Below are 17,746 nucleotides of genomic sequence, written 5' to 3'. Positions count from 1 at the left end.
CGGTACACTGTGATCGTGTTTGATTGCAGTGTGCCAGGGGTTAACGTGTCGGGGGCGGTCTCTGACCTCCCCTGGCACATAGTGCTGGGTGTCAGCTGTGACGTACTATCCTGTCCATGGGCATAAGGGCCTGGATCCCATGGACGGGATAGTACGTCAGATGTCAGAAAGGTGTTAAATGCAAATTACATATTTGCAACTACAAATTAAGTAACAAATTACTCTAACATAACATTTACTTTTGGTTTCATAATCTTACCTAGTCATTGTAAAAGAAAAAAGATAGCTACCAAAAAAAAGAATACATAGCTAAAGTTTGGAAGTTGCTCTCAACTGAGAGCAGTATGATGTAGGAGCAAAGACCTTGAATACAGAAAAGTGTCACTTAACTGGGCTGCTTGCTGTAGTTTTGATAAAGTCACTGTTTTATCTGGTACAGATCTGTCACAGACTTGGTTTGTGGAACCACTGTGCCATGGACCATGGAGAGCCTGGAGGGGCATGAATAAGCGAACACCTGACTGTTCACTAGAGCCTCTGATGGTGAGGTTAAACTTGGCTCCTGATAAACGCCAGGTTTCACTCCAGGACAGACCAACGGACACGCAACAGCTGGACCCAGAGGACAGACTGGAGGAAGCAGCTGGCAGAGTTTGCATCAGAGTGCAGCAGACAGAGTTTGCATCAGAGTGCAGCAGACAGAGTTTGCATCAGAGTGCAGCAGACAGAGTTTGCATCAGAGTGCAGCAGACAGAGTTTGCACCAGAGTGCAGCAGGCAGGATTTGCACCAGAGTGCAGCAAGGACTGGTATGCAACCTTACACAAGTTAAATTGCAAAACAGGAAGGTTGCTCAGGCACCTCCCCAGTGGAGAGGAAGATTATATATATATATATATATATATATATATATATATATATATATATATAATGCCTCTCAACCATTGGCTGAGGAAGGAAATAGCAAGTGCACCCGCTTACCCTCTAAGAAGGCGGGAGTGCGCTCACATGTCCTAAGGTCACGGCTGGAAGTACTGCTGGAAGCATGCAGAGCATGAGGAAGAGAGGAACCGTCCACAGCGCGGGTGAGTGTAATGACACGCCGGAGACTCTGCCTGTCAGAGCAGGGATCTGGCGTAGTTCTAACAGTACCCCTCCTTCACGCCGCCTCCTCTTCAGGCCATCAAGGAATTTCCGGAGGAGAATCGGAGCGTAAATGTTCTACTTCGGCTCCAAGGATCTCTCTTTGGGACCAAATCCCTTCCAGTCAACAAGGAAGAAGGTCTTGCCTCTCACGTTCTTCATGGCAAAGAAGTTGTCCACTTCAAAAACATCATTCGAAACAGTTGGCATGGGCATGGTACTGGGATCCTTGAAGAAGGGGCTCAGGATGACCGGCTTCAGTAGAGATATATGGAAGGAATTTGGAATCCGTAAAGAAGGAGGCAGCTTCAATTTGTAGGAGACCTTGTTGATCCACTTCAACACTTCGAAAGGCCTGATAAAATGAGAACCCAACTTGTAAGAAGAAACCTTCAGCTGGACGTGAGCCATACCTTGTCACCAGGGCAAAAGCACGGAGGATCCAGATGCCTTTTGTCTGCATGTCTCTTCGTACGGGCAGAGGATGCTTCTGAAGTGGCTTTGGTGTCCTCCCTAACTTCAAAAAATCCTTGGAGAGGACATCTGCCCCAGGGACATGAGAAGGAACTGACACTGAGAGGGGAACCTCGGGTTGCCGACCGAACACAATGGAGAACGGAGATTCTCCTGAGGCTTCACCAACGTGATTGTTGTACAAGAATTCAGCCTAGGGAAGCAATTTCACCCAATCATTATGGTGGGCATTGACAAAGTGTCGCAGATAATTACCCAGGACCTGATTGACACGGTACACTTGCCCATTGGACTGGGGGTGATAGGCAGATGAGAATACCAAGGCAATATCCAGATATTTACAGTTAGCTTGCCCGAATCTGGATGTGAACTACCAACCTCGATCGGACATAATGTGACGAGGAAATCCGTGCAGGTGGAAAATATGTTTGATGAAGCTGTCAGCCAGTTCAGGAGCGGGTGGAAGAGCAGGTAAATGGGGTAAAATGCGCCATTTTGGAGAAGCGATCCACGACTACCCAAGTGACGGTGCAACCCTCGGATACTGGCAAATCCGTAATGAAGTCCATAGCTATGTGCTGCCATGGACCAGATGGTACAGGTAACAGTAGGAGAGAACCAGTAGGAAATCGTCTGGGGACTTTATTGCAGGCACAAATTGGACAGACAGTCACGTAAGCATATATCTCCCTCCTCATGAACGACCACCAGTAGTGGCGAGAAATCAACTGTAGAGTCTTGCTTTGTCCCGCGTGACCAGCCACCTTGGACGAGTGGCCCCAAGACAAAATTTGCTCCTTGGATTCAGCCACAAGGGTCTTCCCTGGGGGAACTCACAACAGACTGACTGGAGCGACAGTGACCATCTTGGACCGTTCAATGATAAATTGTGGATCCTCCTCTTGATCCTCAGACAGAAAAGAGTGAGAGAGGCCATTGGTTCTGAAATTCTTTCCACCGGACTTGAATTGTAAAAGAAAGTTAAAGCAGGCAAAAAACAAAGACCACCTAGCTTGACGTGGATTAAGTTTCTGGGCGGACTGGAGATATGCCAGGCTCTTATGGTCTGTGTGGATGACGACTGGATAGACTATGCCCTCCAGCAGGTACTGCCACTCCTCCAAAGCCATCTTAATGGCAAGTAACTCCAGGTCCCCGATGGAGTAGTTATGCTCAGGAGCAGAGAAGGCCTTAGAGAAGAAAAAGCAGGACACACGGCATCTCCAGGAGGATTTCTGAGTGAGCACAGCTCCAGCCCCTAACGAGGATGCGTCCACCTCTAGGAAGAAATGCTTGTTCAAATCCGGGCGATGCAGGACAGAAGTGGTAGAGAAGGACCGTTTAAGGCGCTTCCACGCAGCGCACGGCGCCGCTAAGCCCCGCCCCCTGCCCGCCCCATCCGGTCATCTCCTCCTACACGGCACACGGCCGCATGCAATCTGCGTACCCTATCTTTAGCATAGGGTGCACAGACCGTGCGCTAGTAGGATTTTTGCGTGCGCTGCGCACTTTTGAAGATGCGACAGTGTGCGCCGAATGCACCATGTTGCATTTTGGTGCGCTCGGTGCACCTTCAAAAGTGCGCAGCGCACGCAAAAATCCTACTAGTGCACGGCCAGCGCACGGTCTGCGCTCCCTATGCTAAAGTTAGGGTGCGCAGATTGCATGCAGCCGTGTGCGATAGTAGGAGGAGATGACCGGATGGGGTGGGCAGGGGGCATGGCTTAGCGGCGCCGTGCGCTGCGTGGAAGATACGCTAGCGTGAAACTAGCCTAAGTGAGCAGAAGGCCTCTTCAGCCTCGGAGGACCAGTTCTTTGGATTGGCTGCCTTTTGGGTCATTGCAGAGATGGGAGCAGTCAGCGTGATGAATTGAGGAATGAATTGCCGATAATTAGCAAAGCCAAGGAATCGCTGTATTGCTTTGACTCCAACGGGCAGCAGCCATTTAAGGATAGAAGACATTTTCTCAGGATCTATCCTGAGTCCGGTATCTGAGATAGGGAAGGGAAGAGAGGACTATTCAAAAACGCATTTGTCATACTTAGCATAGAGGCGATTCTCCCTATGACGCTGAAGAACTTGCCGAACTCAATAATGATACTCATAATGATACAGACTATACAGGATTGAAGACTATAATAGCTCTCTGCACTGCTCCAGTGATGGGAAATGAGCAGCAGCAGGGAGAATACAACTATATTTTGTTCCTGAAGCCACTGGTTCTTTTACACTACCATGATTGAAATGCTTTTTACTTGCCGCTTATCATTATCTATTTTTGCATAATTTTTTTCTAATGACAAATATAGTGGACTTTGACATTTTTACATATTGAATTGTTTTAATAATTTAACACGCACTGTAAGGAGGTTGTGTCATTCAACCCACCCTTTAAACAAAAAAAAGCATTACACAACGATATGCATCTCTGTGATAAAAGTATCATAATTTTATTAGGGATAAAAAAACCATAACAATTAAAATCAATTAAATAAAATATCTCCAATGACCGTTGGCATGTATGCCAATGACCATAATACACAAGGATCTATCATAAATACTGTACCATATATAGAAGTAAATAGGACCCCAAAAAGTATAAAAACGTATGTATGAATGAAACGCTAGATACAATCAAATATATGTAGATCTATCCCAGACTGAAGGCACTAAAAATATGCGCAATAAACAACACAGCAAAAGCTGTCAAATAATGGTTATAATAGCAACGTCAACAACCACCTATGCATATGTTCAAATAAATATAAAAAAAAGTTTAAAAAAGTGCCTGCACGTGATGTATGGTGTAAGCTGATGTATGGTTTCCTCCAGCACACTGTGTGTTTGGGACGGTTTATATAAAATTATATTATGGGCTGGTTTTAGTGGACATTCATAGAGCAGGAGGGAGAATGTCCACATATCTCCACCTGCAGAGCTGCCAGGACCTGTGTGATGTCAGAATCATGTGATCAAGTCACATGATGGAGGAGTCACAAGGTCTGGGCTTAAATGACTGACTGCCAGAGCTTCCAGTGTTCAGTGGTTCCTGGAGAGATAGGGCTCCAGGAAAGTGTGTGCTAATCTGAACTGTGGACATTGCTGTCTGTGAGGGGGGTGATTAGGAAAATGACTCTGTTTCTTTGTTTTTCTGTTTTGCTCCTGGGGCTGTATTTACTTTTCCAGCTTGGTTTATGCTGCTACAATAAACCAAAGCCCCCTTCTCACATAGCGAGATCGCTAGCTATATCGCTAAAGCGTCACAGATTTTGTGATGCAACAGCGATATCGCTAGCGATCTCTATACATGTGACACTTACCTGTGACCGCCCCCCCCGCGCTAGATATCGCTGATCGCGTTTGAACGTCCCGGGCCATTTCTTCCTTGTTGGCGTCATGCTGCATGGACGCAGGCGGAAGCCATCATCATCGCTGCCGTGTGACAGGTAAGAATGACCGCCGACGGGCTGCTGCATCGCTGGTGAGATATGCCTGTTTGGCAGCTCACTAGCGACCATTTAGCAATGCACCAGCGACCGGGTCGTATCGTTGTCGGGATCGCTGGTGCATCGCTAAATGTAACGGGACCCCAAGCCTTTTCTTAAAGAAACAGTGTTCCAGATATACCTCTGTGCCAAGATGAGTGAGCAGTGGGGGAAATAAGTATTTGATCCCTTGCTGATTTTGTAAGTTTGCCCATAGACAAACACATGAACAATCTATAATTTTAAGGGTAGGTTAATTTTAACATTGAGAGATAAAATATCAAAAATAAAATCAAGAAAATCACATTGTATAAATTATATAAGTTTATTTGCATTTTGCAGTGAGAAATAAGTATTTGATCGCCTACCAACCATTAAGAGTTCTGACTCCTACAGACCAGTTAGACGCTCCAAATCAACTCGTTACCTGCATTAAAGACAGCTGTCTTACATAGTCACCTTTATAAAAGACTCCTGTCCACAGACTCAATTAATCAGTCAGACTCTAAACTCTACAACATGGGCAAGACCAAAGAGCTTTATAAGGGTGTCAGGGACAAGATCATAGACCTGCACAAAGCTGGAATGGGCTACAAAATGATAAGAAAGACGCTGGGTGAGAAGGAGACACCTGTTGGTGCAATAGTAAGAAAACGGAAGAAATACAAAATGACTGTCAATCGACATCGATCTGGGGCACCATGCAAAATCTCTTCTTGTGGAGTATCCTTGATCATGAGGAAGGTGAGAGATCATCCTAAAACTACATGGGGGACGATCTTGTTGGTGATCTCAAAGCAGCAGGGACCACTGTCACCAAGAAAACCATTGGTAACACATCACGCCCTAAAGGTCTAAAATCCTGCAGTGACTGCAAGGTCTCCCTGCTCAAGAAGGCACATGTGCAAGCCCATCTGAAGTTTTCCACAATAAACACCTGGATGATTCTGTGAGTGATTGGGAGATAGTGCTGTGGTCAGATGAGACAAAAATTTAGGTCTTTGGCATTAACTCATCTCGCCGTGTTTGGAGGAAGAGAAATGCTGCCTATGACTCATAGAACACCAACTCCACTGTCAAGCATGGAGGAGGATACATTATGTTTTGGGGGTGTTTATCTGCTAAGGGCACAGGACTACTTCAACGCATTAATGAGAAAATGGTTGAAGCCATGTACCGTAAAATCATGATTGACGACCTACTTCCATCCGTCAGGACATTAAAAATTGGTCATGGCTGTGTCTTCCAGGAAGACAATGACACAAAACATACAACCAAGGCAACAAAGGAGTTGCTCAAAAAGAAGCACACTAAGGTCATGGAGTGGCCTAGCCAGTCTTCAGACCTCAGTCCCATAGAAAACTTATGGAGGGAGTTTAAGCTTTGAGTTGCCAAGTGACAGCCTCAAATTCTTAATGATTTAGAGATCTGCTAAGAGGAGTGGACCAAAATTCCTCCTGACATGTGCGCCAACCTCATCATCAACTACAAAAATGTGTGACTGTACTTGCCAGCAAGGGTTTTGCTGACAAGTATTAAGTCTTGTTTGCCAGAGGGATCAAGTATTTGTTAGGGTTGGCGGAACGCGCCAAATAAAATATAGGACACAGGGTTAGAGTCCCTCTAGTCCCACTAGCGTTCGACACCGCAACTGTGATGCCTGAACTAAATAATATAATCGCACCACATGAGCACTGCACCGGTTCAGCGGACACCACTAACCACCCAGAACAGGGAGGAAAGCGCTTGACTTGCACACGGCGCAGCTGCGAGGAACGCTGCTGCACATGTGGTCCAGTGGTGCCTTGTGCTGACTGGTGCTATCTGGTGCTAACACTTGTGTGGAGAGTGGGATGCTCTGTGGCACATAGAGTCAGCACCAGTAGTGGCATAACCTATCTCCCTAAACCCTAACTCATACACAACCGAAGGTAGGGGTTTCATAATGAGTCAATCACCAGTCTCATACATCCGTCATCACACACACACAACTAACCATCAGAGTCTATACAGTATTAGCGCATGGCTGAGCAGCCATGCAAACCTTTTATAGCAGCGTCCTTCCGGGACCTTCCTGATGGTCCAATCCAAGCTGCTTGAGGACCTGAGCATGTGACCTCCGACCAGCTACGAGGGATCATCACAAGGGCATGCTCAGTACCCTGAAAGAAGGACTTAGTCCCAGGAGCTGCTTGATGCTGACCAGTGCAGGCTGCTATCGCTGACCCTGAGATGGCAGCAGCAACTGAACCGACAGCACTGACCTGATCAAGATGCTGGGAACGACGTCTTTGCTGAGCAGCCTCCTCTGCGGCCAGGACTGAATGAGAGACCACAGAAGGCAAGGCTCGAGATTCCTCCTGTGCAGAGGCAGGAATTATTTCTCACTGCAAAATGCAAATAAATGTATTTAATTTATACTATGTGATTTTGTTGGAATATGCAAGTATGAGTCAGCTTAAAAAGCAGAACAGTCATCAAAGGGTTAAAACAGCTGTATAGGAAGATTCTGCAAAGCATATATGGTGTATAGATTCTGGTGCAAGCAGCCATAAGACAAATAACAAGGATTTATTCACTGACCTTAATGAAAGCAAGTCAGAAAAGGTCATCTTAGCTAATGGTTTCTCTATGACTTCAGAAAGAGTTGGAGACGGCTACCTCCACTGTCCAGTTCCCTCAGCACAAAGCAGGAAGATCCCAATAAAGGATGTTCCCAGCCTCGAAAGCAATCTTCTGTCAGTAAAGAAGCTCACCCAAAAGGGGACTGTAGTTAATTTTAGAGATAACAGCTGCATCATCTCAAAGAAGGGTCACACTCTTGCAGAAGGAAAAATCCAAGATGAACTTTATCAGCTAAAATGCAAAGAAAGTGTACAGTGCTTGACAAGATCTGCACAAGAACTGTATCCATGTATGGCCCAGACATTTTGGGCAAAGAGACCCAGAAGCAGTAAGGAAGCTAGCTCAACTTGCAAATGGTATTGAAATCATCCAGTGTAGTCAAATAATGAAGTACACTAGCTGTCTTAAAGGGAAAATGTCCAGAAAATCCTTTCCTAAAATAAGCACCACTTCATCTGCACAGCCTCTGGATCTGATACATAAAGAAGTATGTGGTCCAATGAGTGTTCAATCTCCTAGCAAGAAGATATTTTCTGACATTTATTGATGACTCCTCCAGATATACAGTCGCCTACCTGCTTCTCAGTAAGGATGAAGTTCCACAAAAACTTGAAGAATATCTTGCTGTAGTGTTTAGCAAATTTGGAAGAATGCCAAAAGCCCTGCGTGCAGATAATGGAATCAAATATACAAGTGGTAAGTGTCACGGTATGTCTGGCTCTGCGTGACGCGACCCGACGATCGGTCGGTCACAAAACCACAAGACAGAAAAGGGGACACCGGGGAAACAGTTACAATGGTGGGCCCTATAATAGCGAACGGGGAAGTGGACACCTCCTGCACTCCTAAGGAAGAGCCCTGAACTCTCCTCATGTTCCCTATACAGGTTCTTTCAACCTGTCGCTGACCAGGATACCTCAGTCCCTCACTTGCCCTGCACCTATCCCTTACTAGGGAATTGGCAAGTGCGGACACTGGTCCTCACCGCTGTACTAGTAAAACAACAGACGGGGAAAAACAAACAACACTTAGCTTGCTCTGCAGTCATGCACCGGACCGCAGAGAAAGGCACCCGGACACAGCTTCCAGCAGAAACACAAAGGCTCCAGATAAGCTGCAACAGCACTGATCCAGATAGCTCCTCTCTGCAGAAAGGTTGGTTAGTGAATGACCAATATTGCCAACAGGGAGCTGCAGCAGCTGATGACCTTTTATAGGAAGGAGGGGGGAGGTCACCACCTGCTGACTAATTAAAACTGTAGTAACCCCAGCGGCCACCGGAGGCAAAAACTCATATTAACCCCCGAGGACCTGAAAGAAAAAAGGTTTATAAAAGAGAATCCAGACTCTGCCACAGATCCAAGAATGGATCATGACAGTAAGGTGCAAATCATTTTAAAAAAGGATGCAATTGTGTTCCAGACTACCATTACAACCCAGAACAAAATTGCATTGCAGATAGAACTGTACTCTATGTGAAAGTGGAAGAAGTATATTGTTTGATGTGAATCTACCTACAACGTATTGGGGAGAAGCAATCATGACTGCTTGCTATCTTCAAAACAAAGTGCCAGGTAAAGCCACAAATAAAACTCCGTATGAGCTATGGAACTGTGAGAAGCCTAACCTGACGCACCTCAGGATATTTGGAAGCAAAACGTTTGATTATGTTCCCAAAGAAAAACGTTCCAAGTGGGAATCACACGCAAAGCAAGGAGTCCTGGTGGGCTATAGTGAAACAAAAGGGAGATACAGAATCCTGCACCCAGAGACCAACACAGTAGCAATCAGCAGAGATGTAGTGATAAAAACTCTTTCGCTCAAATTCCATGAAGTTACACCAGTTATTCAACATAAGAACAAAAATCTCAATCACCAAACCCAGATGCCGAAAAGGAAAACACTGAAGTGTGGATAAGCTCTGAAGCCACCAAGGAAGACACAGAAGAACCAAGTCAACCTCCAGTCAGGAGATCAGAAAGGTCAAACAGAGGTATCCCAGCTAGATGCCTTTTGTATATGGTCAGAACACTTTCTGAACCAGGGCCACAGTCATGACAAGATGATAGCTGATGGTATGACAAAGCCATTATCAAGAGCCAAGTTTGTGGACTTCAGAGCTGCAATGGGACTAACAGGATAAGTACCGTATATACTCGAGTATAAGCCGACCCGAGTATAAGCCGCCCCCCCTAATTTTGCCACAAAAAACTGGGAAAACTTATTGACTCGATGATAAGCCTAGGGTGGAAAATGCAGCAGCTACTGGTAAATTTAAAAAATAAAAATAGATACCAATAAAAGTAAAATTAATTGAGACATCAGTAGGTTAAATGTTTTTGAATATCCATATTGAATCAGGAGCCCCACATAATGCTCCATACAGTTCATGATAGCCCCATAAGATGCTCCATAGAATAGTATGCCCCATATGCTGCTCCATAAAGGTTATAGCCCCATAAGATGTTCCATAGATTATGCCCCATATGCTGCCCCATAAAATGTTCCATAGATTATGGCCCCATATGCTGCCACCATAAGATGCTCCATAGATTATGGCCCCATATGCTGCCACCATAAGATGCTCCATAGATTATGCCCCATATGCTGCACCTATAAGATGCTCCATAGATTATGCCCCAATATGCTGACCCTATAAGATGCTCCATAGATTATTCCCCCATATTCTGCCCCATAAGATGCTCCATAGATTTTCCCCCATATGCTGCCCCTATAAGATGCTCCATAGATTATGCCCCTATATGCTGCCCCTATAAGATGCTCCATAGATTATACCCATATATGCTGCCCCTATAAGATGCTCCATAGATTATACCCCTATATGCTGCCCCCATAAGATGCTCCATAGATTATGCCCCTATATGCTGCCCCTATAAGATGCTCCATAGATTATGCCCCCTTGTGCTGCCGCTGCTGCATTTAAAAATAAAAAAAGACATACTCACCTCTCCGTCGCTGGGGCCAGGTGCCGGTGTCACTGCTGGCACCTGAGATTTCACGGGCGGCACGGTGGCTCAGTGGTTAGGACTGGGGTCCTGGGTTCGAATCCCACCAAGGACAACATCTGCAAGGAGTTTGTATGTTCTCCCCGTGTTTGCGTGGGTTTCCTCCGGGTACTCCGGTTTCCTCCCACATTCTAAAGACATACTAATAGGGAATTTAGATTGTGAGCCCCATCGGGGACAGTGATGATAATGTGTGCAAACTGTAAAGCGCTGCGGAATATGTTAGCGCTATATAAAAATAAAGATTATTATTATTATTCACCTGTCCCCCGGTCCATCACTGCTTGCGGCTGTCTGGCACGTCATCTGTCAGTGACGTTCAGACTGCAAGGGGCGCGGCGCGCACTAACCACGTCACCGTGCCCTCTGCTGTCTGAACGTCACTGAAAGATGACGTGCCAGACAGCAGCAAGCAGCGATGGACCCCGGACAGGTGAGTATCGCTATACTTACCCATCCTGGCACGGTCTCTGCAGCCCCCAGCTTCTCCGCGATCTCCCTTCCTGCCTTCAGCGGTCACGTGGTACCGCTCATTACACTCATGAATATGCGCATATTTATGAGTGTAATGAGAGGTACCATGTGACCGCTGAAGGAAGGAAGGGAGATCGCGGAGAAGCTGGGGGCTGCAGAGACCGTGCCAGGACGGGTAAGTATGACATGACACCCCCGCCCCCCTCCCCCTCTGACCCCCTGGTGTATATGACTCGAATATAAGCCGAGAGGGGGGGACTTTCAGCCCAAAAAAATGGGCTGAAAATCTCAGCTTATATTCGAGTATATACGGTAGTTGTTGAGTGCAGGTGTTGAAATATGTTTGGTGCAACAACCCCATTCCTGTCAGAGTGTTTAGTTGCTAGATTTGTATACTGTTCATTATGTTAGAACAAAAAAAAAAACACTCCGAGGCTCACACAGGGAGAGCATGTGACTTTATTTCTTGTTTTTCCTGTGTCTTTGTATTCACAGCCTGCTGTAGATGCTGCACAGACAAATGATTTATTCCTTATCTATTACCGTAAGCTTATCATATATTGTTCCTGAATAAAGAAGCTGTGTCACACGCTTGAAGAGTATACTGAATAATCTGCCAACAGATTTTCTGGATTTTATTTTTGATATTCTGTCTTTCAGTGTTAAAATTAACCTATATATATACACTGCGTGCAGAATTATTAGGCAAGTTGTATTTGAGAGGATTCTTTTTATTATTGAACAACAACTATGTTCTCAATGAACCCAAAAGACTCATAAATATCAAAGCTTAATATTTTTGGAAGTTGGCGTGGGATTTTTTTAGATTTGGCTATCTTAGGAGGATATCTGTTTGTGCAGGTAACTATTACTGTGCAGATTTATTAGGCAACTTATAAATAAAAAACAAATATATACCCATCTCACTTGTTTATTTTCACCAGGTAAACCAATATAACAACACAAAATTTAGAAATAAACATTTCTGACATTCAAAAACAAACAAAAAAAAATCAGTGACCAATATAGCCACCTTTCTTTACGATGACACTCAAAAGCCTTCCATCCATAGATTCTGTCAGTTGCTTGATCTGTTTGCGATCAACATTGCGTGCAGCAGCCACCACAGCCTCCCAGACACTGTTCCGAGAGGTGTACTGTTTTCCCTCCCTGTAGATCTCACATTTTATGAGGGATCACAGGTTCTCTATGGGGTTCAGATCAGGTGTACAAGGGGGCCATGTCATTATTTTTTCTTCTTTTAGACCTTTTCTGGCCAGCCACGCTGTGGAGTTTTTGGATGCATGTGATGGAGCATTGTCCTGCATGAAAATCATGTTTTTCTTTAGCGATATCGACTTCTTCCTGTACCACTGCTTGAAAAAGGTGTCTTCCAGAAACTGGCAGTAGGTCTGGGAGTTGAGCTTCACTCTATCCTCAACCCGAAAAGGTCCCACAAGTTCATCTTTGATACCAGCCCATACCTGTACCCCACCTCCACCTTGCTGGCGTCTGAGTCGGAGTGGAGCTCTCTGCCCTTTACTGACCCAGCCTCGGGCCCATCCATCTGGCCCATCAAGAGTCACTCTCATTTCACCAGTCCATAAAACCTTAGAAAAATCAGTCTTAAGATATTTCTTGGCCTAGTCTTGATGTTTTATCTTATGTTTCTTGTTCAAAGGTGGTCGTTTTTCAGCCTTTCTTACCTTGGCCATGTCCCTGAGTATGGCACACCTTGTGCTTTTTGATACTCTAGTAACGTTGCAGCTCTGAAATATGGCAAAACTGGTGGCAAATGGCATCTTGGCAGCTTGACGCTTGATTTTCCTCAATTCATGGGCAGTTATTTTGCGCCTTTTTTATCAACACGCTTCTTGCGACCCTGTTGGATATTTGCTATGAAACGCTTGTTTGTTCGGTGATCACGCTTCAAAAGTTTGGCAGTTTCAAGACTGCTGCATCCCTCTGCAAGACATCTCACAATTTTTTACTTTTCAGAGTCCGGCAAATCTCTCTTCTGACCCATTTTGCCAAAGGAAAGGAAGTTGCCTAATAATTAAGCACACCTTATATAGGGTGTTGATGTCTTTAGACCACAACCCTCCTCTTAACAGAGATGCAAATCACCAGATTTACATAATTGCAGTTGGCTTTCAAGCCTATACAGCTTGGAGTAGGACAACATGTATAAAAAGGATGATGTGATCAAAATACTCATTTGCCTAATAATTCTGCACGCAGTGTGTGTATGTATATATATATATATATATATATATATATACACACACACACACATTGGGTACAGAAAGTATTCAGACCCCTTTAAATTTTTCACTCTGTTTCATTGCAGTCATTTGGTAAATTCGAAAAGTTCATTTTTTTCTCATTAATGTACACTGTGCACCCCATCTTGACTGAAAAAAAACAGAAATGTAGAAATTTTTGCAAATTTATTAAAAAAGAAAAACTGAAATATCACAAGCTCATAAGTATTCAGACCCTGTGCTCAGCATTGAGTAGAAGCACCCTTTTGAGCTAGTACAGCCATGAGTCTTCTTGGGAATGATGCAACAAGTTTTTCACACGTGGATTTGGGGATCCTCTGCCATTCTTCCTTGCAGATCCTCTCCAGTTCCGTTATTTCCGTGTATGTGTGTATATATATATATATATATATATACATATACACACACACACCGGAAAACAGATAAAGAGGAGAAGAAAAAATGGAAAAGGGGAGTCAGAACTATTTAATGGTCGAACAATTGACCAGTAAATATTATAGTAAACAATTATACCTAAATTCTGATGTTTCTGGGATACCTATAAGGTTGTCAACTGCCTGAGAGGTGGTACTGCTAAGCAATAGGATCAAAGTTGTCCCAAATTTTCTATTCCAGAGAGACCATTTTTTTTCTTATTTTGCAATGTTATCGTTTTTAAGAGTGTATAAATGTTATGGGCCGAAATCCTTTCAATAATATCTTCTTTGTAGGGGGATGGATGGTAGTAATAAGTATTTGACAGACAATATACTGATGGTCTTTTAAAAGATTATCTGTGCCCAAGGAGAGTAATGCCAGTTGTGGAGTTAGTGTAAGGCCTCTTTCACACTTCCGTTTTTGACCATCAGTCAAAATCCGCCAGGTTTTGAAAAAAACGGATCCGCCATTTTTTTTGCGGATCCGTTTTTTTCCCCATTGAGATGCATTACTGGCGGATCTTGACGGATGGCCATCCGTTGGATCCGTTTTTGTGAGGATCCGCCAAATTTTTGCGTCCGCCGGCATGTCTGGACGGACCCTGCAACGTTTATTTTGTTGTTGGATCCGCATTTTCCAGTGCGCATGCCCGGAGAAAGGAAGTCTGGGAGAAAATTAACCCTGAAATCCTTTCTGGCAGACGAAAAAAATTCTCTCTCTCTCTCTCGGTTCCTTTAAAGTTCTTCATTCTGCGGATCCGTCAAAAAACGGATCCTGTGGCATCCGTTCACATAAGATAGGAACGGATCCGCTTTTCCGCCTTTTTGGGGGATTTTAACTGACACAAAAAACTGAAGTGTGAAAGAGGCCTAAGATGACTACCAAAGACATTATGAATTAAAGATTCCACTTTCCCCCAAAGACTTTTGATATGTATACAATTCCAAAAGAAATGTTTTCCTATTTCTTTCTTCCTTTCCGCCTCCCCAACCCTGTTATTTTATCAATACCTTTATCCCAGCAACTTAGACTTCTTTTTTCTACCCTCCTAACCCTGTTATTTTATAGTTAAAACATATTGTTAATAGCTATGTTTGAAAATCTATTTTGTTACTGTTCAACCTAATTAAAAATAATTGAAAAAAAAACTTTGATGCTTTTTCTTCAAATAAAATAGCATAATCGCAAAAAAAGGGAAAAGAGTGTATGCCACTAATAAATAAGATCCTTGGATATGTGATCCAGTATAGCAGAGAATGTCATGTCAGTGAGGATAGGCCCCATGTGTATCGCTGCTATAGAGCAGTTTTATCCGGCGAAATGTGCCTGGTTTTCGCTGATGAAGCTGCTCCATAGCAGTGATACACATGGGACCTATCCTCACTGACGTGACATTCTCTGGTATACTGGATCCCACATCCAAGGACCTCATTTATTTGTGATATACCCTCTTTGCCCTTTTACATCCCTATCATATTTGTACATCTGTATTTCTTTTGTGTAATATATATTTGAGCGCCTTACCCTGGGGTTGGCATTAATCTATCATATGTATATCCCACACATCATATGCAGCCATTTTTTTTGAACATATGCATAGATGGTCATTGACATTGTATTATAGCCATTATTCGACAGCTTTTTTGCCATGTTGTTTATTGCGCTAATTTATTATTGCCACCTTTTATCATATGTGATGTGTGCTAATTGTTGTGTAATGCTTTTTCTGCGTGTTGTACTTCAGATCACTTACTGATTTGGCACCCGTGTTTGTATTAGTTGTGTGTCTCCTCTGTGTTCAGTTTGCTATTCCACTCATCCATTGGCGTGCCGTGACATGATCACGGGGCATCAGTGGGTTGTCATGATAGCCAGAGTTCTGCTACGGGTACCTGTGATTAGGATACTCCAGTGAAAGCCAACATTTAGCTGGCCATTCATAGGAGACCGTGATTTTCACTATACGTAGCACAAGTGATCAGACAATCGCAACTTCAAGTCACCTAAGCTTAGGCTCGGACTGGCCCATAGGGAAACAGGGGAATCCCCCGGTGGGCCCCTGTGCAGATCTGAGCCCCCAAACTTATTGTATGGGCAGTACTTATCATAATTCACTTGATTCACACTGAACAAAAAAAAGCAGCATCTCATCATTCATTAATCAAACTACCGAGTTTATTGTTATATAGAGATATAGGTACATTTGTGAATCAGGGTCGTGTAATATTTGTGTGCAGGAGAAAAGTGGGCCCCCAAAGTCAATGTTACTGGTTGGCCCTTGGTACTAATACAAATACAGCAAAAAGTGAAAAAAAGTTTTTAAAAATATGAAAAAAATAGAAAAATACAAAACCCATTTCCCAAAAAATGAGAACGTTATGGGTCTCAGAAAATGGCGAAAAAAAAACATTATTTTTTTTAAGAATTTCCAATTTTTCTTTCACCAATTGTGTAGTTTTTTTATTTATGGTTGGTATCTGCATAATCGTGCTGGCGTGGAGAAGCATATTGCCAGGTCAGTTTTACTGTGTAGTGAACACAGTAATTTTTTTGCAATTTCAACGCACTTGGAATTTTCCCCCCTTTCTAGTGCATCACATAATAAAATAAATGATATAATTCAAAAGTACACCTCGTCCCACAAAAAAGGCTCACATATGGCTACATGACTATATAAGTAAAGAAGTTATGGCTCTTGGAAGAGGAGCAAAATATAAAACAGAAAATCTTTGTTGTAATGGGGTTACATGGGCCTCCTGCTGATGGCGTACATGTACATATTAGATGTATACTATTCATTTAATGTTGAGCAGTATTACATCTATATTGTAATAAAATAATGTCTGCATACATTATATTCAGCATTTTTCTTGTTAACAGGTGTCTCGCTCATGACAGAACCGTCCTTCCAGCGACATCGTTCTTTCCATCTTGTTTGCCGGGAGCTCTATTAAACAGTTCCAGCTATGCCCAAGCGTTGTCACACGTTGCATCTCTGAAAGGTGAGCAGTCGTTTTAAAAGTAAATGGGTGGCAGATGTGTACAGAAGGAGCGAATATTGTGGAGTCGCAGAGTTTTCTGGGACTTGCCTATTCATGAGAAAACCCATTTGTTATCAAAACAACCCCATTTATATGTAGGAAAATTCTGCTACAAATCTTCTACAAGTGAATTCACATTTATTCCGACAGCAGCAAAATGACTAAACTACAAATAGTTTTCTTGTTTAGTGTGGTGCTATACGTTACTAGAATATAGTTTGTCATTTACAGCAGCCAGTATTATGCCAGGACCAGAGCCGGCACTGGCCACCATAAAACAGACTGCTAAAAGGCATTCATGAATTCGGGTTCCTCTATAGTTTTCCTTGTTTGCTTTTTGAAACCTAACTACGAAAAATATTATTATGAACGGAAACTGGCCAGTACTGTAGATGCATTTCTCTAATATTAATCACACAGATGTAATTCTTACAACATGGAATCATTGTGTAATACCTGCAAGAAATCTGTATTTACTATTATATATTCATCCACAATCTGGTGCTGGTACAAAATGAGTAGGAAAGGGAGAATATTGCCAGTTTTGCATTATTTGATAAGAAAGCCGAACTTGCCTCAAAATGTGGAACCAAAAAGGAATGAGCAACCACCAGTTGGTTAACAAAAGTATCTTTATCCTTATCACAAAATTATCTCTGTACTAAATAAATGTATAAAAAAGAGAAAGTGGAGGAGGGGAATGAACAACAGTTCGCCAAGCCCCAAACACTACATCAGCAGAAAGCAATGTATTTCAATAAAACTACGTAAAATGT

The 17,746-nt window shown here is 43.4% G+C and overlaps 1 protein-coding gene across 1 annotated transcript in view; it reads left to right on the top strand.

Annotated features, from left to right (window-relative positions):
• Window positions 1-17,746, top strand: part of DRGX (dorsal root ganglia homeobox) — a 78,486-nt gene that overhangs the window by 19,489 nt on the left and 41,251 nt on the right. The window contains exon 6 of the mRNA XM_073552043.1: window positions 16,810-16,931. Within this exon, the coding sequence (XP_073408144.1) occupies window positions 16,810-16,931 (122 nt within the window). The remainder of the gene's footprint in view (window positions 1-16,809; window positions 16,932-17,746) is intronic.

This window comes from Dendrobates tinctorius, unplaced genomic scaffold (genome assembly GCF_039654945.1).
Source record: "Dendrobates tinctorius isolate UK_male_01 unplaced genomic scaffold, ASM3965494v1 ptg000184l, whole genome shotgun sequence".
Classification (NCBI taxonomy): domain Eukaryota; kingdom Metazoa; phylum Chordata; class Amphibia; order Anura; family Dendrobatidae; genus Dendrobates; species Dendrobates tinctorius.
The sequence above is the reverse complement of the archived record's forward strand: the minus strand, read 5'-3'. Positions and strand labels throughout refer to the sequence as shown.